The sequence below is a fragment of the Podarcis bocagei genome (assembly GCF_964188305.1).
Source record: "Podarcis bocagei genome assembly, chromosome: 1".
In the NCBI taxonomy this organism is placed as follows: Eukaryota; Metazoa; Chordata; class Lepidosauria; order Squamata; family Lacertidae; genus Podarcis; species Podarcis bocagei.
The window spans coordinates 71552143-71576253 of record NC_138125.1 but is presented as its reverse complement, the minus strand read 5'-3'; the positions used below and the strand labels follow the sequence as shown (position 1 = coordinate 71576253).

At 40.2% G+C, this 24111-nt stretch overlaps 1 protein-coding gene across 1 annotated transcript in view; it reads left to right on the top strand.

Moving 5' to 3' along the window:
* IPO7 (importin 7) overlaps window positions 1–24111 on the top strand; it is a 41948-nt gene that overhangs the window by 156 nt on the left and 17681 nt on the right. Inside the window, exons 2-14 of the mRNA XM_081209767.1 lie at window positions 11649–11730; window positions 13287–13440; window positions 13890–14048; window positions 14745–14901; window positions 15165–15254; window positions 15690–15784; window positions 15892–15976; window positions 17098–17232; window positions 17658–17757; window positions 18337–18413; window positions 20097–20213; window positions 21622–21711; window positions 22559–22724. Coding sequence (XP_081065893.1) covers window positions 11649–11730; window positions 13287–13440; window positions 13890–14048; window positions 14745–14901; window positions 15165–15254; window positions 15690–15784; window positions 15892–15976; window positions 17098–17232; window positions 17658–17757; window positions 18337–18413; window positions 20097–20213; window positions 21622–21711; window positions 22559–22724 — 1507 coding nt within the window. The remainder of the gene's footprint in view (window positions 1–11648; window positions 11731–13286; window positions 13441–13889; window positions 14049–14744; window positions 14902–15164; window positions 15255–15689; window positions 15785–15891; window positions 15977–17097; window positions 17233–17657; window positions 17758–18336; window positions 18414–20096; window positions 20214–21621; window positions 21712–22558; window positions 22725–24111) is intronic.

Below are 24111 nucleotides of genomic sequence, written 5' to 3'. Positions count from 1 at the left end.
AGGGGCAAACCCGCGACCAGGCCGGGCGGCGGGCGGGCGGCAGGAGGCAGCCCTAGGCCCGCGGGCGCCGACGGAGGGCAGATGGGGCGTGGGAGCCGAGGAACAGCCATGCGGGGCCGGGCGGGGTGAGGGGAAGGCTACGTGCGCGGTGGGTCTGGCGAGGGGAAGGGAGCCTGGCGGGGGGAGCCCTGTGAAGGGTACAAGGGAGGTCACCTCCAAGCTCCGGAGTGAAGGGAAACTTGGCCGGAGGGGGGGTGAAACTGGGTTGTCGCGCGTGTCACTTTCCCCGTTCACACGCACACGCGGAGGGGCTGCTGCGGGAGGAGGCCGGTGGCAGCAGGCGAGCCGCCCCGCCGCGCCGAGCTGCCTTGTGCGAAACGTGGGCAGGAAGAGGGAAGTAGGCGGCGTGGAGGGAGAGCGGAGAGGCCTTGCTGACGAAGTGTGGACGGGCCGGAAGGGAAGGCCTTGCCCGTGGTCGGCCCCGCTGTCAGGCCGCCTTCGCGCTCCCTCCAGCATTGTCCTCAGGCACATGGCAGCCTCCTCCACCCCGGGGGGAAGCGTGGCAGGGGCTGAAGCCGCTCCAGTGCCGCCGCCGCCTCTGGGCAACGAGGCGGGAGCGCCCGATCGTGGCACCTACGGAGTTTTTAAACTGCCCCTTTCGAAAAGTGGGGTTTTAAAGCGGTAGCCTAGGATGCTGTTAGCCCATATATGGGCGCAACTTCTGAGTTTTTAGGTTAGGCAAGCTGAAAGGAGGTTGGCGGGTAATAGAGCCCTGTAAGAGATCTGAGACGGTCTAGTGATCGGAAGGGAAAGCCTGTTAAGGCTTTTGGAATTAAATGGTTCCATAAGTAATGCAGCACACAGACTTCAGCACCGAACTGTCAGTTTGACTGCAGGTTAGCGAACTTCGTAACTCAGAAACTGCATTTGGGACAGTTTCTGGGCTCCTTTCTGTTCAGGTTCTTCCTTGAGACTTGAAATCTAGTTAGGCCAGAGAAACTTACTCTTTACCAAAACAAGTCTTCTCAAATAATTCCTAAGGAGTTAGTATAAATGCTATAGTTACTCATAAACTAGTTAACATGCTTCTCAAATTGAAAGGAGTAACAAAACATCAGTATGATGCTGTGTGTTTGAGTGAACAGCTGATGGACTTTCTAATGGCATTTCAAACTACAGTATTTTTATTAAAAGAATAAAAACTAACTAGATGCTAATGTTTGGTATAATTTCAAAAACGTGGTGCCTGCTTTGAAAAGTGTGGTGCTCTTTTAAACAGACAACTTTGAGGCTGCAGAAAGCAGCAGGAGAACGGTGGACGAGACTGTTTTCGGCACATGGTTTGTGGGACTTTCTTGCACACCATGCTTTCCCTTGGTTTTCCATTGATTAAGCTAACTGAAGATGAATGTACACTACTGAAACATTTGAAAGACCTACATTTTAAATATTAGAATGAAAGGAGGCTTCATATAGACAGTAAAATTATTCCCAAATGGGCTATCTCCTCATATATTTGTATGGCTGACTGACTAATACCTTATCTGAATTGACTTGGGCCTATGTGGCAACAGTCACATAATTGAGTATGATAGTACTCTTCCAGTGGCAGCTTATATTATATTGCTGACAGTAGGAGAGTCTGCTATGCTTTTCATATTCTTTGGTTTGCAATAGGTCATTTGGCCTGTACTACACACATGGTTCAGAACAGATGTAGGTGATTTATGATAAGGTAAATCACTCTTTCTGGAAATGTAGAATGGTGATACCTGAGTCACCATAGGTAATAATGGTTTTAGAACCCAGAAAGTGTAGGAAGTGACATCACTATGGAGGTATAAAAGAGACATACTAATTGACCAATTAAGACTGGGGCTTGGACTTGTCAACAGATGTGGTCTTGTCAACAGATGTGGTCTTGTCAACAGATGTGGTCTTGTCAACATAGATGTGGTCATGTAGCCTGCAGTGTTGAAAATGAAAGGATTGTGTCATGGCTTCAAGAGGAATTGTGGAAAGCTGCTTTTCTAGGTCTATTTTTATATTGTGGTTTTAAAATTATTGCTGTTTGCGAACAAACATGTTCAGTCTATTTATCTACATAGGTTAAAAAAAGTACACCTTCCAATGTTCCATCATATTTTGCTTGTGGCATGAAACTGAATTAATAAACTAACAGTTGCATACAGTTCTGGGAAATATGCTAATATATGGCTAATATGCAACATTTTGGGTTTTTTGAACAAAAGTAATATACACATTAATATTGTAGTACCAAAAAGATCACTAGTATGGCCGCTACACAACATGTGATAAGCAGAAATTTGGAATTATGATCATGTTCAGCGTAAGTGCAAAATATGCTTAGAGCTTGAAGCTTTTGCCAGAGGAAATATTGTGATACAATTGAGTGAAATACTGCATTAGAAGTGGTACCAGTTCACTTAATGGTCTAGACTTGCTTTCTGTGCATTGAAACATGATATTATATTGTAAGCTTTAATCAGACTTGCATTATATCATTTTGAAAGCACAGCCCATAGTTTTCCTGGCATATGTTTAAATAGCAAAGCCCTCGCCTCTTGTCTGAGCTCTATAGGTAATGGCAAAATGTTAACAACATTGTTCTTCAAATGTAGGTCTTTTATATACAGTAAATGCACGCTCAGGGTTTTTGTCCTGATAAATAATGCCAATAAAAAGATTACAGAGAAGTACTGTGTATACAGGTTGAAACTTTTTATCATTTTTCTAATGTAGATATTAAAATTTTTTTGGGGGAAACTTTCTTGTCATTTGATTTTTTTTATTCTCAAAGTTGTGAGATGTCCATCAATATAGGTAAATAAAAAGACTTGTGTATATTGTGCATGCTTTGTTCAATAGGTCTTATTCTGAAAAATGTGCATTGACCCTAGACTAGAGCTTTGTTCATATATTAGGTCATATATTGTTATAAGTAATTCATTCAGTATTTAATGATATTAATAGGTTCTAACTATGGTGCTTGTGGACCTTTCAGTTATGCTTATATGTGGTAAAACGAAACTCCAATATGCTCTTAGTAATGAGAACTAGGTAGCTGATCACGTACAATGAAGGGTTCAGTTACCTTATTCATCTTAGTCTTAAAAACGGGCTTTCATCTGCTGCTTAACATAGGAATACTGTATAGGAAGCAGTGTTATATCATGCAACAGTGTTAGTCCATCTAGTTCAATCTTGTATCACAGGCTGACAGTAGCGCTCTGGGTTTCAGTTGAGACTCTTTCCTGGCCATACAGTGGTGCCTCGCAAGACGGAAATAATCCGTTCCACGAGTCCCTTCGTCTAGCGGTTTTTTCCTCTTGCGAAGCAACCCTATTAACGGATTAGCGCTATTAGCGGTTTAGCAGTTTAGCGGCTATTAAAGGCTTAGCGGCTAAAAGGCTATTAGCGGCTTAGAAAAAGGGGGGGAAGCGAAAAAAATCGCAAGACTCGCAAGATGTTTTCGTCTTGCGAAGCAAGCCCGTAGGGAAATTTGCGAAGCGCATCGAAAAACGGAAAACCCTTTCGTCTAGTGGGTTTTTCGTCTTGCGAGGCATTCGTCTTGCGGGGCACCACTGTACTTGGTAACATCAAGAAATGAGTATGGGACCTTTTTCATGCAAAGCATGTTCCCTAATACTGAGCCACAGGCCTTCACTAAACAGCCCTTTATATATGATTGGAGTAGATGTCATGTCATCACATCACATTTGAGCAAAATAAAATTATAAGGTGAAATTCAGCAATGCACACCTGCTTGTGCTGTATGACTTCATTTCCTCTCCCCCCCCCCCTGTGCTCCCATAATTTGTTCTGGAGGGTTCCCCAAGTACTTTTCAAGTAGATCTTGAGGGCAGGAGTGGGAGGAGAGGCTTGTGACATCTTTTTGCATCAGCCGAAGTGCATTCTTGGGCTCTGACAGTGTTGGATGCAACTCATAATCAGTTTACAGCTGGCCAGCAACAACTGAGCAGTAGACAGTTGCAGCTGGAATGCAGTGGGTGTCCATTGCTGGACTGGTTGCACTTTGGTTGAAAACCATATATCAGGTATTGGACTTGAATGAGGAAAATTACCACTCTGCCATTAATGCTTGACTGAAGGCCACCTATATATCAGTTTAATGTATATCATTCTTGTTGTAAATCACTTTGAGGTTTTCTGCAGTCAGGAGTTATACTGTATAAGTTTTATGAAATACATACATATATCATGGAGTTGTGAGGTTAAAATGCTGTCCTGGGTTCTTTAGTGGAAGTGTGAGAGATAAATGCAATAGGTAGCTAAACAGATGTGCAATACATAAGTCTCAAAGTTTAGGATGTGGAAAATCTGTGACCCTTGAGCTTCCATCATCCCCAACCATTATGGCCATTGGTCAGGGATAATGGGAGTTGTAGTCCAGCAAGGTCTTGAGGTTCACAGGCTCCCCACCCTGGTTTAAGATTATTGATGAAGTGCATAGTGGTGCACTGTGAATAGTGGTCTTATTTAAATATAACTTATATTACAACCTCATATGTGTCTACCTATTCAGACATTATCCTCATTGAGTTCAGCAGAACTTATTTGTAAGTAAGTGTTGAGAATTGCTCTTCAATTTTCAAGATTCATATAGTTGGTGTGGAGTGTGCCTTTTGTTGGCAATTGAATGCTAATTTTTGCATATTGTGTAGAGTCCTACAATGTAAGGAATCTAGAGCACATTACTTTCTGAGAGCTACTGGATTTCTCCAGTGTAATGTGTCCTCCTAGTCCTAGTCTAAAGGAGAAAAGCTTCGGTGATAGAGAGCAGAGGTTTCTTAACCCCTCCTCCTCCTCCCTTCTAGCTTATCTCCAGCCTCCACAAAATGTTGGGCTAGTGCCAGCTGTCAAAACTGCCTTTATGTGTACTGCCACAGCCTAGTTTACTGGGAGACAGTAAACACCATCCTTCATTGGGTCCTAGACTCCCTCCTGTCCTGCTAGTGGCTGGATAGAATGCAGTTGCATTTAATCTTGTTTTAAATGTTTATGCCTATTTTGCTGTTTGTTTGGGTTTTTTGTTTTTGTTTTTTGCTTGCCTGGTGAAATGTTAGTGTGGAAGAAAGAGAGGTCACTATTAATTCTTCCACAAACTTCAGAAGAATACCTAGCAAGCAATTATACATTTGCTTTGGTTTTCCAGATTTCTTCAAACTAGAAAAAGAAAATGCTTATAAGTAGTAATCCCTCTGATTTCTAGTTGAAGAATGCATCCTAATAATCTCATTCCTCTTTCCCCTATCTTCAGACATTCTAACCCTTTTAAAGGTTTTGGAGGGCTGTGTTAAGAAGTAAATAGTGGCTTGAAGTGATTACTGCCATCAAAAGATGCCAAAATAGAACATTTAAAAATCTGTTGTAGTTTTTTGTTGCTTAGTTAAAATGTCAGTAAACCATGGCAACTAAAAGTGGTTATAATGGTTCTTTTAGTTTTTTGTAGTATCCCACCTTCTATTATCTACGGGAACATATTAATAACACTTACTTTACCATTCTCTTTATAAAAGAAGTTTAGTTGAAATGCCTTTTCCTTGAAACATTCTTATAGCTTAAGTGACTTGCTTGTATGTTACCAAATTATGATAAATATTTTTAGATTGCCTGTGAATGAGCTTCATTTTTATTTTATTTTTAGGAAGCTGGTGTGTTATAGCTATTATGTTGGTGTAAAATTGGAATGACCCAGAGTGAGCAAAGTGGTTTGTGTGGCTTAAGCTTTGCTTAAAACATTAAATATGATCTTACATAACTTTTGAGTAAGTGAACTTTGATAAGAAATAATACTTTAAAATGTGTTTAGTTCCTGAAAGAGTAGTGTAACATGCGGTAGAGTGGTAAAAACAACTCTGTTAATAAGGTTGCATAGCAAACATAGATTTTAGAAATGTCACAGGATTCCTTGGCTCTTAAACAACTAGGAAGTCATGCCCATGACACAGCATTTTGAGGACAAGGCAGGGTGTTTTATCTTGTTTACTCTTAAACAAGATAAATAGGCTTTCTTTAAAATGTTAGATATTTTTCAGTTAGTTTCAGGTTCTTCCGCACGCATGTGAATAACAATGCAATATGAAATGGCAAGTCTTAGGAAGTAACTTCCCTCCATTGTTACCATACTGTATTAACCTGTTTGAAGGACTTGAATATGTAGGATTTATTCGTGCCTTCAGACATCATTGCATTTCAGTTCTGGTTCTTGTCAGTAATAGCAAACCAAGAAGTACAATACAGGTAACTTCTTATACAAGGGTTCGGTTCCAGGGGTCCATGCATATACACAAAAATGTGTAAAGCCAGGAACCCCTGGAACCAAGCCCCCTGCAATGTGGAGGACTGCTTGCCCAGCTTTGGGAACCCTCCCGCTTCCTTTGCAAAGTCATTTAAGTGCTTGCCCTGCTTTGGGAGTGAGGAGGGAGGGCTCTAGATCCCTTCCAGAGACCACATGCCTCCTTCCCAAACTTATCCACTAGATGCTGCCAGACAGGTGGGTGGGTGGGTGGAAATAAATAAATAAATGGATAGTGCTTTTCCTCTGCCCTCTGTTTATTATTTATTCCTTCCCCACTCGTGCAAAGCTTATAAGTTAAATAACTGTAAGATGCAAGTTACCTGTGTAGTAAACTAAGAAGTGTTTTTAAAACTTAGCATAACACGAGCTTTTGCATGGAAGGGTGTTATAAGAGAAGTTTCACTATCTTCTCTGTTGATGAACTGAGACAATTGGGTTGCATTATGATGTAATTTGTGCCACACCAGTGATAAGCCACAATTTGTTCAAGTCTTTCTCTTTTAGATTGTGAGAATAAAAGGCTGGTATAAAGGAAGGAAAGCATACACAAATGTGGCAATTTGAAATGCTGCTGGACACTTGTATTACAGCAGCTGTTCTGAGGATGCTTAATAAGCAGCATGTGGAAGGAAGAAGGCGAAAGAGTGAAAAATGGGACAATGAGAAAGAAAACCTTGAAAAATTAAGTAGTCTCCATATTGAATGTTGGTTAGAAATTGGAATATGATCCAAAGAAATCTAGCAAGCATTCATGATGTTCTTGAAAAACAAGTGTACAGAAGATTGGAATGGAAATATTGATTGAAATTCAAAGAAGTGTCCACCTTCCATTTTATTCCATGTTCTCAGCTTTCCAATTTTAGACAGGCATGTTGTTTATATGCAATATAGTTTAAAACTATTTTTTCCCTTAAAAATGTGATTATACCAAAGTCTGCCTGAAGTTACATTAATAAAAATCCCTAAGCTTTAATATGGCTGAGGCTGTAATTGTACCTTATTAAGCATTTTATAATGAGAGAGCTTCATGTACATTGACACAAATAGCAGATGATACAATATCACCTTTTTGCTTGAACTGAATTCCTAAATTAACAGCATCCATTGCATGCCATTTTGACCTCTTGCTTTAACGTGTTTGCATTTTCCAGCCTTGCAGTTTGTTTACAAGGGCAGTCTTTCTGATTATAATTCTAACAAGTTAAGTAAGGCAGCACCTTGGAAGAGAGCAATATTTCCATGCAGATCAGATCAGAAGCATTGTCTCATTTTCTCTCAGTTATGACTTACCAAGACTTCATGTCTTAAGTTAGTAGCAATAATAAAACAACAACAAAGTCTGATGAATGAATGCATCCTCTATTAAAGAGAAGTGGCTGGCTTAAAGCTAATGCATCTTTTTCCAAATTTGTATCAGTAGCATGATGATATCACACCTCTTTAGGTAGCATATTTGAACCAAGATTAGATTGTTCTGGGTTCATGCTGTTCTGCTGAATAGGTTTCTTTTTATGTCATGCCTGTTTGTCACTATGCCAATTTTTTTTTATATTGGCAGTGAACTAAAAGTTAGTCACCAGTGAGTAGTTCATTATGTTCAAACAACTTGGATTTGTAATCGGCTCCTAAGATGACTCGGCTTTGTCTGGTGGTTAAAGGGAAAATATTTTACAATGAGTTGTCCTAGTTTCTCCATACACACAATGAGGGCGAATGGTGCTTTTGGAAGGTGTGATGAAGAAATCATTCTGCTTTAGAAACTGTTCTTGCCAGTACAGTAGAATCTACTGATCTATACATGCCTCTAGTAAGAGAAGGAAGAAGTTGTCACCCTATTGATCTATTAAACCAGGTGTCAGGGACCTCTGGCCCTCCAGACATTGCTGAACTACATTTCACACCAGCTCAAGCAAGCATAGCTAATAGTCAGTGATGATGGAATATATAGTTCAGCAACACCTGGAGATCCAACAATTCCTTACACCCGCATTAGACCAAAAATAGTGGCCTATTTGAGCATCTTTCAAATTCACCAGAACTCTTCAGCAGGCTAGATGTTATTAAAAAAATGATATAGAAGGAGGACGTATTCTTGAATGTGATGAAAAACCAAAATACATAGTTTGCAATAGAATGGAATATATATTGTGCAGATTTAATTGGGTTAGACAGTACATGCTTGTAAAGGGGATTTCTGGTTGCAGCATGATATGGTGAAGCAATAGCTACTGATCTCTTTTGAAAAATAGGAACATTAAGAAGCTGCCTTATACTGAGTCAGACAAATGATCTATCTAGCTCAGTATTGTCTACAGTAGACTTGCAGCACCTCTCTGGCATTTTAGACAAAGGATGTTCCAAACCCTACCTGGAGATGATGGGACTTGAACCTGGGACCTTCAGCATGCAAAACAGATGTTCTGCTGTTGAATTACAGCCCTTCCCCAGTGTAAGATAAAAAATATAGAAGACAATTATTCAGATCTGTTTTTAGCACTAATTTTAACACTTGTAAGGTAGAGAACATAAGTGGAGTACTGATGGCAGTCCTTACACTAGCAAAGCTGGAGATGAATTTTAGATGGTGAATGAAATGTGAATGAAATATAAAGTCAATAGTAGTCAAAGAGTAGTGCCACAATGCAATAGAAAAACTTGTCTCATCCATAGGGCTAAGGCCCCTTCAATGTTAGGTGGCAGAAGGTGATCTTCCAGTTCTATATTTTCTTTTCCTGGATGGTTAAATTTGGTATTGTACAAATTAAGAGCTTTAAAAGATGCAGATTAATGGTTTCATTAGCACCTAAACTACAATTGTTGATTTATCAGTCCATTTGTAGCAAAGGTGACAGCTGTAGTGGTCACAACACCATGTTATAAGAAAAAACTGCTGCTTTTCCCTTATAGGGTATTCCAGAGCCTGTATAGAGCCCTTCTAAGGTTCCCTATCTGCAGGAGAAAGTAACAGAGGCCAGCCAGAGTATACTGTACTGAGAAGCAAAGCAGCTTGGAAGCCTGATCTTTATTAAAGGAACTGTTGCAACAGGGTCCCCATTCACCAGTGCAGGAGGGAGGAGAACCCTGAACAATGGTGCACAAGCCCTTATATAGACACTTGAGATTGTCCACCCTGTAGTCCAAGACCACCACCCTGAAACATCATATATACATCACGGAAGAAGGTGGTCTACAGCAGAAATCCTGTCTGCCAGGATACTTAATAATAGTCACTGATTGCATTACCTGGGCAGTCTGGCCATTCTTTTGTGATGGTCAATACTTTAGTTCCTGAATCCAGGTCAGAAGCTCACCCTATTCATACACAAATGTGGCCTTTTTGCTTGGAAGCAAAAAGACAATGGGAAGGCTTTCTCAATTTGCCACCCTTACTGCAGAGGAATATTTGAGCTAATTGGGAGAGACAAAATGGTTTCAGCATTGCTCTCCCATACTATTTCAGACACGTGGGGTGTGTGTGTGTGTGTGTGTGTGTGTGTGTATGGTGCATTTAATATATACAGGGTGAGTCCTTTAAAAGAGGCCCCGTGGATACCGAGTACACATGTTGCACAGGGCCTCTTTTAAAAGACTCACCCTGTATGTATTAAATGCACCATATATGTATGCATTTATGGATATTAATATTTATTCTATATTTGAGACCTTAAATTTTTTACAACAATCAAAAGATACCTGTGTTTCCACTACAGCTGACACCCTTGTTGCAAGAGGGCTGATCATTGTTGTTTTGACTTTAATGAAACTAAGGGCTTAGGCTTATAGCCATTGATCTGTATACTCTTCCCCTCCTTCAATACTCTAACCTGTGATTTTCCTAAAGTGAGTGCTGGGACTTCTTTAAAAAGGGGCAGGCAGGTGCTTGGAGATGTATTTTTCTTTTTAATATTTGTGTGTTTTTATAGGGCTAGGGATTCTGAATATCTGCTTGCTACCTTTATGTCCCCTTTTAAATCCAGTCTAAGTGGCTGTGGGCATTCTCTCTGCTGCCATTCCCTATTTATTTGTAGCAGGACTTTTAAGAACAATTTCCCCTCTGATCTCTCTGGAGAAACTTTTAAAGCAAACCTTGGAGCCGTTAGCTTTTCCATTTCTGTGATGTTCCTCTAAAGCAAATATCTCTCTGTGACAAGATCTCTTAATCAGTACTCATGGTTGATAGGTGTAGTCTGAGACTTTCCCCACCCCATCAAGAATAAGATTGTGTTGGTTTCCTAAATTGTTGTTCAAGCTCTTTTTAGTAGTCTCATCTTAAATTCTATAAATTTGTTGAGGAGGAAGATAGCATGCTTACAAAATGTTTCCTGGCACTACATACGTGTAAGTCACTTGCAGTGAACAGCAGGAATTGTCTCTTACACACACCCTAGGACTTTAAACTCAACTTTGATTCATTCTGCATAGATTTGTGCTGCATGTTTCTAATAAACAGCATGTTCCTAATAAACATTGGCAGGTTCATAAGAGTGGAGTGTCATGCTCTTGAGATAGAGATAAGGTCCTAGCCACAGGCACAATGTTCTCAAACCAGGAAAGAGGGAAGAGCACCTTTGTTTGTGAAATGTGGAGGGGAAGAAGGAATAGTCTGCAGCTCAAAAATCAGACTGTAATAGAGGGTAGAGGGGAAGGATTCCTGAGCTGCCATCTTTCCAGACATGCTGTGTGGGAGGTAGAGAAATCTTGAGTACAGTCAATTCTCAAATTATGTGGGGGGTTATGTTCCAGGGATAGCACATAAAGCCAAAATCACATGTAGTCAAAACACATTGGGTGCAGTGGTGGTTAAGTCTTTCCCCCCAGATGCTTGTCCCCTTTCTGCCTCCTCCTTAATTCTGTAAAGTGTTTTGTGTTTTTTTTTTTGCTAAGTGTATAAAGCTGAAAATGCAGGTAATGGAGCAAGAGAAAGTGATGCATATATTTCCACTTCCTGTATTAAAGCTGATAACATCTCACACAGCCAGATAGCAGCTCTTAATAAGATTATGCCAGAGTAAAGGGCATTAAATGTGATAGGCATCTCTTCTCCCAAATGGGAAAGGCGTCTGGGAGCGGGAGGAAAACAGAAGGGAAGCACGCCCATAGGAAATGAAAGAGGGGGGGGGGACCAGAAGTGTGTCCTCTGCTAAGAGGCTCTGGGTGCTGCTTCTTAAAGAGTTGGGCCCCCACCTCCTGCTGTCTAGCTTTAGTTGAAGAACATACAGCACTCTGAAAACTACAAAGCTTTATTTGTAATGGTTTCCACAAATTATTTTGACATCTGACTACACCGTATTCACTTACTTTACAGGCTCACAAATCAGTGAACTTCGTTTCAACTCTCCTTCAAATCACTATGTCGGAGCAACTGGATTTACCAGTGAGACAGGCAGGCAAGTATTTTATTTATTTATTATAGTATGTATGCTAATATTATTTGACCGTGGGCAAAAATACGTAATGATAAGTAGATTTTAAAGCAGTTGTAACCTAGATAATATGAACAGAACCCATACGGTCTTAGAAAATAGGTATGGGTGTTTTGGTGGGGGAAAACGCTTGTACTACCAGTCATCCTTCAACAGTGGTAGAACTAACATACATATTTCTCCATACAAAGCTCTGTGTCTTCAGTGTGCTTATGATTACATGACAATGGTGTGTTAATATTTTGAGATGAAAGTTCAACTCATCCTTCTTTGCCATTTCATTTCTTTAAAAAGTACATAATGGCTGCTGAAGTAACCTATTTGCTAGAAATAGTACTGCTGGGATAATACCAGACTCTTCAAGCTAATTGTGTTTGAGATGCATGCATTACTAATTTGACTGTTGGAATAACAGCAGGCTTTGCACATTATTTGGAGTCCAGTCATGAATGTAGGCATAAAGATTTGCTTCATGCCAGCTGAGGTGTACAAGGGAAATACTATTCTATGGTTCTCTTGTGATATAAGCTGAGCTAAAGTAAGTTCCATAGCATTCTGAAGGCTTTGTTTGCATGGCCTGCAGCTGTATTATATTTTTGCATCATGGTACAGTTACATTTGAAATACTTTGTTTTTACAGTTGGTTTATACTTCATAAAATCTTGTTTGATACAAATATGATGAATTGGAAATATAAACATGGATAAAATAATGATTTGTTGAATTCAGTAGTATTGACAACTCAGTCACTTAACCTCAGTCACCAAACATCAGCGCAAATGAGAAAGTTCAGAGTAATTCTGAAAGATTATGTGAAGTTGGGTAGGTTTGACAGTGAAGAAATTTCATACCCCTCCAAAGGATTCACTTTTGTCCAAAGGTGACACGGTGATGATCATAGCATAAAAGAGTGCTCAAAGTCAGTCTTGATATCCATCAGACATCAGACCTGTATCCCATAATTCCATCAAAGAGCTTATAGGGGGCTTGTCTCATCTTAGCTGTACAGTTGCCCTATGAAATAGTCAAAATGAAAAAAATTCCTTCCAGTAGCACCTTAAAGACCAACTAAGTTAGTTCTTGGTATGAGCTTTCGTGTGCATGCACACTTCTTCAGATACACGAAAGCTCATACCAAGAACTAACTTAGTTGGTCTTTAAGGTGCTACTGGAAGGAATTTTTTTATTTTGACTATGGCAGACCAACACGGCTACCTATCTGTCCTATGAAATAGGTTAGACTGATTGTGAGTGGCATAAGATCACCAAGAGAGCTTCATATCTGAGTAGGAAGTTGGTACACAGGTGTCAGTTGTGACACTGTGACCACTTAATCACACTGACACTCTTCCTTAGATATGTTCTGAGATATGTTAGTCACAAGCTGCTGCTTAATCTCAGAATAATGTTTCATTTGGGTTTGTTTGTTTTTAATATGTGTTAATCAGTATTACTACAGAGACATCATAATCTTAAAAATGGGCTTGGACAATATTAATATTGAATGCTTCTCTTGGCAGGTGTTATCTACTTGAAAAATATGATAACTCAGTATTGGCCTGACCGGGAAACTACACCAGGAGACATCCCACCTTACTCAATACCAGAAGAAGATAGACATTGCATTCGTGAGAATATTGTAGAAGCCATTATTCATTCTCCTGAGCTCATTAGGTATACTCTGAGTCATGATCACAGAGCACACTCTTTCCCAACTCTTTCCTTGTTATTTTAAGCCTTCATTGTCACTAGAAATTTCAACATTGATGTTGCTATGATCTCAAATAAATCTAGGTGGGTGCTGAAAAAGGTATGAACATGACACCCATGTAATTTGGTAATGAGGCAAGGGAGGCGATCTAGCAGTATCACTTTGGAGAAGCATGGCTATTTAAATAAATTCATTTGTGCGCCTAAAACTATTGTAAACTGCCCTGTGATCCTTGGATGAAGGGTGGTTTAGAAATTTATTTTTTTTACTTAATTATTAATTCATTAATAATAAACTTGAAATTTCATTTAGTACAACATTGCTTGCTCACTTTAATTAAGAATTCGGTTATCCTAAAAAAAATCCCAGCTAATGCATTGTAACAATATTTTTGTAACTTCTTGTGTTCCAGGGTACAGCTTACTACTTGCATTCACCACATTATCAAGCATGATTATCCAAATCGTTGGACTGCAGTTGTAGAGAAAATTGGCTTTTATCTTCAGGCAGATAATAGTGCCTGTTGGCTTGGAATTCTTCTCTGTCTTTATCAACTTGTGAAGAACTATGAGTAAGTTCCTGTCTGTCTTATAAACCCATAGAAGAGCCGCCACATCAGTGAGGTGTGGTCCCAGTTCTTGTAGTTTACACAGCTAGTTCCTAGACAGTAGAGTTGTTTGAATTGTCAAAATGAGCAAGCTGTGGAATCGGCCCATTTTGATAATTGAAGGGAAGGTTGCGAGTGCAAAGACTACTTCTATCAGAATCCCTGTACTAGCCTTTTATTTAAAGTGTCTTAAAGTTCAGAACATGGTGGGTGCTGCTCCCCAGTCTCCTACTCTCTCCTCCCAAAGTCCTTGTTTTGTGTCCCACCATTTTACTCAAATTTTATAATCCTAGATGATTTACAAGTGTCTAACCTGCTTTCACTTAAGGGGTCATGAGAGGTGATTTTAAAGTTTAAATGTCTGGCCCAGAGCATGGGTTGCAGAGTTTTATTGCTGAAACTACACAGGTTTGGTCCTTGGGACATTTCCTGGGAACTTTAATTAAGACGCTTGAGGTCCTTGGAGGAGGACTGGGATGTAACTTGTCTAATTGCAGGTGTTCACTTCTTCAAAGTCATGCTTCTCCCAAACATTAAGGAAGTCTGACTGCCACGCTCCGTTGCACTAACCCACCAATCTAATGGTGTCCCTTGACATCTTTATTTTAATCAGCGTGGCATCTAAATTCTTTCTAATGTCAGTTCTCCTCCTCCTTAAAGATATAAGAAACCGGAGGAGCGGACTCCTTTGATAGCAGCAATGCAACACTTTTTGCCTGTTCTGAAGGATCGTTTTATCCAGCTTCTCCCTGATCAATCTGACCAGTCTGTCCTTATCCAGAAACAGATCTTCAAAATTTTCTATGCTCTTGTTCAGGTAAGAACATTTTTTTTCCATTCCTAGTGCAATATTGCCTTAAATAATGTAGCTACTGTCTGAAGCTATTTTTCATCAGTGCTTAGCTAAGGAAGTCAATGACTCATTTGGGATTATTTTGATCCAGAGTGGGTTTTGTAGACTAGTTCGTTTTGAGCTTATTTTGGTCTCTATCAACTGAATGCCCCCAAAGAATATATTCACATGGAATATATTTTGAGCATATTTTGTAACCATTGCTTTTTTGTTTGTTTGTTTAATAGTACACATTACCCATGGAACTGATCAATCAGCAAAATCTAGCAGAATGGATTGAGATTCTGAAAACAGTTGTGGATCGAGATGTACCAGCTGTAAGTGCTTGTTACATTCAGGCCAGTCAGTTTACGAGCATGCAAAGAAACCATATGTGTAAGCTGAAGCTTTCTTTATAGTTTTTGCTTCTGTATTTCCCACATCCGATGTGGTAAGCTACTTTTCAAGTGGAACTATTGCTTGTCTTGTCAGAAGTGGGTATTGCAGTGCTGGAACGGCAAACAGTGTTCCCAACATGTTTGTGGTTCCCTTGCTTTCATGGGACCTGTTCCTTTTGGATCATCTGAAAACATATATGAATTTAAAGGTATTTGGGGGCCCTTTTCTATATGCTATTTTTTCCACTAGAAGATACACAGTATTTTGCCTTGGTATAATTGCATGGTATACTTTAAGCAAAGATCCTAATTTCTCAGAACCCCCCCAAATAATGTGAAGTACTCATTCTGTTAATCTGCTATTGGTTCCTAAAGGAAACCCTTCAAGTGGATGAAGATGATCGACCTGAATTACCATGGTGGAAATGTAAGAAGTGGGCATTGCATATATTGGCTAGACTTTTTGAAAGGTAATGCTTTTCCACAATATTCCCTTTCATTTTTAAAAAACGCAACTTTTGTGATGATGTGCACAATATATTGCAGTATTATATTGGACTTCTCACTAATCCAACAGGTATGGAAGTCCTGGAAATGTTTCCAAGGAGTACAATGAGTTTGCAGAAGTTTTCCTAAAGGCATTTGCTGTTGGTGTCCAGCAGGTAGGAAATTCTCTTTCAAGTCACATGCTTGATTAATAATTACTTGCGGTTTACCATCCTTTCCCCCCTCTTAATTTTCTCCAAATACGAAAGATCATACTAAGCTTGCCAAGAAAACACTTGAAATAAAAGTTCTGCTCCCCCCCAAAAAAGTAGGAACGGCTACTGCTTAAAAGGGTTTGATCCCTTGTTCTTGGTGTTTTGCACCATTTATTTTTGGATTACCAAGGTCTTTAATGATGGTATAGATTAGAGGTGAGCTTGTTGCCCTCCAGATATTTTTTGGACTACAATACCCCCCACCATTGGTCCTGCTGACTGTGGTTAATGATAGGTGTTGAAAGTCCAACGACATGTGGACTACAGGTTTTCCATTCCTGGTATTGAATGAAGCTTGAGTGACCTGAGGTCATATATCAAGTCAGACTATTTGCCCACCTGGCAGCGGCTCTGAGTTTCAAATTGTGAGAGGGGTGTCTTTTCTCTAATACAGTTGTACCTTGGTTGTCGAACGCCTTGGTACTTGTACGTTTCAGCTCCCGAACAATCGAAACCTGAAATGAGTGTTCTGGTTTTCGAAATTTTTTTTGGAAGCCAAACATCCAATGCGGCTTCTGCTATTGTTTCCAGCATGCCTGCACAATAGGACATGCATTGGTTTCCGAATGTTTGAACAGACTTTCGGAACGTATTCTGTTCGAAAACTAGGGTATGACTGTGTTGTGATATTGGATATTGAATGTGGGATCTTCTGCCTGCAAAAGATGGGCTCTGCCACTGAGCTTATGTCCCATCTCCAAAGGGGAACATAATTTGTGAGACCATAATCAAGGTTCCTTCCACATGAATTGTTTCAGTGCTCCTGTTACTTGCAAATCATGTAGGGATGTGCTGACCATTGCTGGTTTATATAAACTACCAGAACTGGGGTTATTGGCACACTCCAAAAGGTACAAGCTCTCGTTTCCTAATCCCTTTCCATGCTAATAGGTACTTTCTAAATCATGTGTACAGAAAGCTGTGAGCTAAACACAACCTAAGGTTAGTTTTTAGCAGTTATCAGCAAGATGCATAAATCTTTAGAAACAACCAACAGCAGTTGTTTTTTTGCTTTATTAAAGGTTTTGCTGAAGGTGTTATATCAGTATAAGGAAAAGCAGTACATGGCTCCTAGAGTTCTGCAGCAGACACTGAACTATATCAATCAGGGGGTGTCGCATGCAGTCACTTGGAAGAATCTGAAGCCCCATATCCAAGTAAGTTCTTTTCCCATCATCCTCTCTAAATGGTGACTGCATAACAGCATGAATACCTTAAGCCTTTTTTTAGCCCTGTGTATTTTGAACTTGAACTTGAACTGCTTGCTATGTTAAGCGGTTTAAAATTTGGTTGTATTTGGTTGAAAATTAAAATAGTGTGGAAGAGGATCTAATACGCATCCAAATGATGTTCTTTTAGGTGTTATGCAATTACCAGGTTGCACAAAAACTGTTGGTAAGCACCGGCGTAATAACAGCTAATTCAAGTTTTCATTTGATGTATTTAAAGTTCTGATTTAACTTGTTCAGTTTATGTTGTAGACTGCCCTGAGAACCTTTTTTTTTTTTTTTTTTTTTTTGGATAGGGCAGCCTATAAATGCCAAACATGCTTCTAACAAATTATATTCCTTATTATTTGCAGGGAATTATCCAAGATGTTATTTTCCCACTGATGTGCTACACAGATGCTGACGAAGAGCTATGGCAGGAAGATCCATATGAATATATACGTATGAAGTTTGGTAAGTAGTTCAAAACTAAGTTTATTTTTCCAGCTAGGTAGTACTAATGAGGAGATGCTGCATATGTTAGGGACATTCAATCCCATCCCTCTAGCTGTTGTAAGAGAGCTTTGCACCACAACTTTTACTGTGGCATCCTGTACGAGGAACACAGAACATAACTGGACAGGTCTGTTCTGCTTGTCTTGTACAGGAAGCCTTCACAATAAAGGAAATGCCTCTCTCCACCCCTTGCACAAACTAGTTTGTAACATTCAGAGGTTAATCCTAACGCAGAAAGTACTTTGTGGATATATTTTACAATACTTAGGTTTTGAAAACAAAATTAATATGTTTACTACTTCCAGTTACTACTTCCAACATGTTAGGCATTTTACAGTATTGGGATCTTTATGTTATTGTTTGTGTTTTTAAAAACTCCTTGCATAAGTTGAAAGAGGAAATTGCTGCACTTAAATAAGAAAACCTGGTGAGTGAGGACTAAAGTGGCTCTGTTGTCTGAATTCACTTCTTCTTTTGCACTAGTTCCTTTTATGCTTCAAAGACCAAACATTTAGACTTCTGTGTTTTGCTTAATAGATGTGTTTGAAGACTTCATTTCCCCCACAACTGCTGCACAAACATTGTTGTTTACAGCATGTGGCAAAAGGAAAGAGGTATGCTTTTTAAGGATTACCTGTAATCCAAGAACAGTAACTTTTTCTGGTATTTGTGTGGGCCCTCATATAGGTTTCAGGCCCAAATGTTTCCTATGATTAATACTTAGCCACTACAATTTACATGTTATTGTCATGTTTAAATTGAATTCTAACAAACAGTTTTAATGCCGCTGCTGTTGTTAGAATTTTGTTTGTTTGTTTAATGAATCATCACTGCTTGAGCAGAGCCCAGGGTGATGCACAACAAAGCTGACAACAAAATTAAATCACTGATGAAAACAAACACACAACTAGTACAGTGGTACCTTGGGTTACATACGCTTTAGGTTACAGACTCTGCTAACCCAGAAATAGTACCTTGGGTTAAGAACTTTGCTTCAGGATGAGAACAGAAATTGTGCGGCGGCAGCGGGAGGCCCCATTAGCTAAAGTGGTGCTTCAGGTTAAGAACAGTTTCAGGTTAAGAACGGACCTCCGGAACAAATTAAGTACTTAACCCGAGGTACCACTGTATATTCATAAAGGAACAAGTATTAAAAACACAATGCTCACGTAGCTGTTCAGGGCAAACATGACCATATCGGGTGGGGTGTGTGTGGGGGTGTACACACACGCACACGCTATATATATATATATATATATATATATATATGCTTTCGTAGATTTTCACGGGTACAGGAATGTAGGTTTTGGTGTCTTCGGGTGTCTTCCCGTGTAAGAGTTGGGGTGTCTAGGCGACGTTTCGACGAGGTCTCACTCGTCATCTTCAGGCTGGTGCTTTCGGCTTCTTTTATAGGAACTCAAACACTGAGATCCTGCTCTGTTCTAGTAACAAGAAGCCGAAAGCACCAGCCTGAAGATGACGAGTGAGACCTCGTCGAAACGTCGCCTAGACACCCCAACTCTTACACGGGAAGATACCCGAAGACACCAAAACCTGCATTCCTGTACCCGTGAAAATCTACGAAAGCAAATATATATATATATATATATATATATATATATATATATATATATATATATATGTATATGTATATATATGTATATATACTATATCTATATACTATATCTATTTATCAATCATCTACCTATCCACACACACGGACAGGCCTCTTCAGGAGAAGCCACACAACTGCTTTCTTCTAGATGGAAGGCACTACACCATCCCATACTGCAGCATTAATCATTTTCTGGACCTACCCTGTCAATGCATCACAGCTAGTTTGCACATGCCAAGAAGGATTGAGAAGACAGGTGGTCCACAAAACCCCTACAGATATCCTGTCTACATCAAGACACAGCAACTCAAACTGTATAAATATATTTATTTGATTATGCAGTGAACAAATAATAAATGGATCCCACAAATTGGTGCTCCCGAATCTCACCAAGATCTGTTTCAACTGTGATATCAAATTAAGAGTAAATGGAAATGATTTGCCCTAAAAGTGATTAGCAAATTTGTTGGAGGAGAACAATGTTCTTACATCTGGGCTGTACTTAACTGGCCATTTACCACCTCAAACAGCCATGTAGCATCTGAATACCTATAAGGTAACTGAGCAGTGTTCATTTATTAGAAAAATGAAAAGAAAGCCAGAAATGACATCATAGACATAAGGATATTTTCTAATATTTTGAATAATAACTGAAATATCTCAAATTGTCTCTTTATACTAGGTTCTGCAAAAGACTATGGGCTTTTGTTATCAGATTCTCACAGAGCCAAATGCTGATCCTCGTAAAAAAGATGGTGCTTTGCATATGATTGGTTCTTTGGCTGAAATACTTCTGAAAGTAAGTGCACTCAAAACTTCTCTGCCTAATTTTTGCCATATGAAGAAGACACTTTAAAAATCCTGTAGCAACACATAAATCTTGTTAACTCAAGTAATTACAGTGGTATCTTCTCCCATGGCAACAACTATATTTACTAAAATCCTTTGTTAGCACATTTTCGAAGTGTGACATGACTGGCACTAGTATCAATTTGTATTTTGCTATTGTTAGAGGAATGCTAATTCCTGGCCAAGTTTTGTGACTTATTTGTCACCTTTCGAAGATGGAGACCCTATATTTTCAGGCAGTGGTTAACAAAAAAATCTATATTCCCTGGCTAAATTAGATCCAGTCCATTGGTTGGATGATCCATATTTCCTCAATACTGAACCCTCAGACAGGCACACACAACTTGTGCACATGAGGAGTGACTTTCACCTTTTCAGCTACTTCCCTTCTTCAAAGCTCAGTGTGAAGTGTAACATGACCCCACACCTTCTGCTAGTTTTTCGATGTGTAGAAGATATGGGGGGGGGTGTCTTTTTTGCAGTAGGCTTCATGACAGGTGGGAAACAGCAAGATGCTGTTGCATGCTTATTCCAAATCCCAAAAGAAAATGAGAGAAAATATTACTCCCCTTAAGAGGCTCTGTGTGTGCGTGCGCGCATGTGCATGCATGCAGAGAAGTAGGGAGGGCAGTCAGTGTCAGCCACAAATGATGCCTGACTGCTAAGCCAAGCCAAAATGTGAACCTTTAGTGGTGAGATATCTGACCATCTGTGAAAGGTGGAATTGTGTTGCTGTAACTGACCAGGTGGGCAACCCTACCTTCCCATATAAACATTTGCGATTTGGGTGTATTAGGCTATTTGAGAGAGGGTTAATCCTGTCAGGACTGGGACAGGAGTGCTTAAATTCAGCATATTGCCGGTCTTGAATTTGCACACTTTACATAACTACCAATGTAGGAGATGCTGTGGCGTAGATATCTTTTCTACCTCTTGACCCAGATGCTGGGTTTTCCTATTGGATTTCTAGAATCTTATGAATTGACAATAAACTTTAGCACTCATCTAATTTTTGACACTTTCCATAACAGGCTTTTGTTAAGTTGAGACTGGAGAATAATTTTTCCATGATTGCATTTTGACACTCTGTAACTATGAATCATTTAAATGTTTGCGCCTGTCTGTCACAGGCTCTTCTCTTTGTTTTAATAGTCCAGTTTTTGGCAGCTGCTGCTGTTAAATCTGGGAATTGCTAGGTTTGTCAAAGTTCTTTTTTAAATTTAACTTCATCTTGACATACTCTTACTTTAAAATTACCTTAGCAGAAGGGTTAGCAATCATAACAGGAATTATTTCCTTTCTGACAAGTTAGATTGATTTCTAATTGTCTTACATTCCGTTGTCTTATATTCCAATAGAAAAAGATATACAAAGATCAGATGGAGTACATGCTGCAGAATCACGTGTTTCCTCTCTTCAGCAGCGAGCTAGGCTACATGAGAGCACGGGTAAGTGTAAAACCAGGTCCAGTCTCATCTGCTCTTTCCATTGGTAGCCTCTTGGTGAAGATGTCTAGTGAAGGGGTGGGCTAACATTGCATAGCTACTTTCACAAAAGGGCTATGTGAAATAGTGAGGAGCATATGATTTCTAGCAAGTGGTTTTGGATGGTGTGTAGGTGGTAGCCAGGGCCTTTGCAAGAAGGGGTGGTGTCACATCTTGTGGAAGTTGTTATCTGGGTTCCCAATTTTTTTTAAAGAGGCCACACTAAGAGTGGCAATGATCTTGAAGATGCCATGTCTCAATATCCTGGAATTCATGATCACAGCTTTTCTCGCAAGTTCCCTATTAGTATAACTCCTCTGTGAGAGTGGGATAGGGGTGTTGTGGTTTGTAAATTTTAAGAGTTTAGCAATGGTACAACCTGACAGTGAGGCAGTCGGTTCTTCATGCAATTAAAGCCACCATGTGATAAGTTTCCTTTTTAAAGAGACCATCATGCAGTTTGTCACTTGACTCCTGACTTCTCCTCCCAATGAAAGGCTGCAGACATTTGTGTGCGTAGCTTCAAATCTATGTCTAGTGGCATGGTCCATTTGCGTTCTGCTTATGGACCATGTTGCTCACATACAACCTGCGGCCAAAGAGCAACTTGAGATCATAGTACTGGTCTAGTGATGTCGAAAGACAAGCTTACCACTGATCAGCCTCCAAACTCTCATACATGTCTATCTAAAGGGGAAATAAACATTTCAGTGTGATTCTCACATTTCTGTCTTGCATTTGTGCTTTTCACAACTGTTGTGTGGGATAGTTATGTCCATAATTACCTAAGACTGCATATCATCTTCTCCAGGCTTGCTGGGTGCTTCACTATTTCTGTGAAGTAAAGTTTAAAAGTGACCAGAATCTGCAGACAGCCCTTGAACTGACAAGAAGATGCCTAATTGATGACAGAGAGATGCCTGTGAAGGTGGAAGCTGCCATAGCACTGCAGGTTTTGATTAGTAATCAAGAGAGAGGTGCTTTTTCCTACCCTTTGACCTATCAAGTAACCTTACAGTGTTGTGTAGGAGTGGCAACCTTTTTTATTTGGAGGGCTGGATTTCCTTGGGGCACCATCCCAGGACAGTGGGGTTGCGGCCAGTGGTGTGTGGGGCCACCCCACTATCTCCCTGTGCATTCCTGTGCTCTTTCTGCCTCCCCTTCTCCCTTTTCCCCGTGCAGCAATTAGACTTAAGTAAAAAGCTCCCAATAGTGACAATGAAAGCCTTTCTCTCCCCCCCCCCAGCCTAAGTTTTCTGTGGTTGGGAGGGGATTTTTCAAGGAGGTTGCAGCTGAAGAGAAAAACATTAACCTCGACATGTGCTTCAATTCCCCCTGAAAACTTCTTGCTCCATACTCCACAGCGAATAGGCTTCAAAAAAATACTTTCACTGGCAGCTTTTTTCCTAAATCTAACAGCTTCACTGGGATTGGGGGGTGAACACCAGATCCAATGGCAGGTGCATGATTTAAACTGAAGGAGCCTTTTGGATTCTCTCCTTGGAGGCTGAGGCATCTTATTGCTGGGGAAGCAATATTCCTAGAGTAACATCCATAATAAGGATAGGGTGGTGGGTGGCAGCGGCACATGGTCCAGGATTGGCAATCTGTTTTCCATATCAAGAAACTGAGCACAACTGAACCAGAACAAGGAGGGGGGAAAGCGTGGGGGAAGTGGTAGTGGTGTTTTGCAGATTATGATTTGTACATAGATTTGAAAAGATGATTGAAAGCTACATTCATGCCAAGAAGCTGAGCATTACTTGAAATGGCCTTTACAGTGGTGCCCCGCAAGACGAATGCCTCGCAAGACGGAAAACTCGCTAGATGAAAGAGTTTTCCGTTTTGGAGGTGCTTTGCAAAACGAATTTCCTATGGGCTTGCTTCGCAAGACGACAATGTCTTGCGAGTTCCTGCTGGTTCCCCCCCCCTTTTTCTAAGCCGCTAAGCCGCTTATCAGATGATCCGATCAGCAGATAAGCCGCTAATAGCGCTAATCCGCTAATCCGTCAATGGGCTTGCTTCGCAAGACGAGAAAACCGCTAGACGAAGAGAATCACAGAACGGTTTCTTTTCGTCTTGCGAGGCACCACTGTATCAGAATGTGGCTTTGTAAAAGAATGCCTAAAGCAGGGCCAACGTTGTTGGGGCTACAGGTAACCTCATTCCTGACCTTTGGCCCCATTGGCTGGAGACTGATGGGAGTGGTGGTTCAACAACAGCTGGAGGGCACCGCATTGACTACCTCTTATTTAAAGTACCGTATTTTTCGTTCTATAACACGCACCCGACCATAACACGCACGTAGTTTTTAGAGGAGGAAAACAAGGAAAAAAATATTCTGAACGAAACAGTGGATGTATC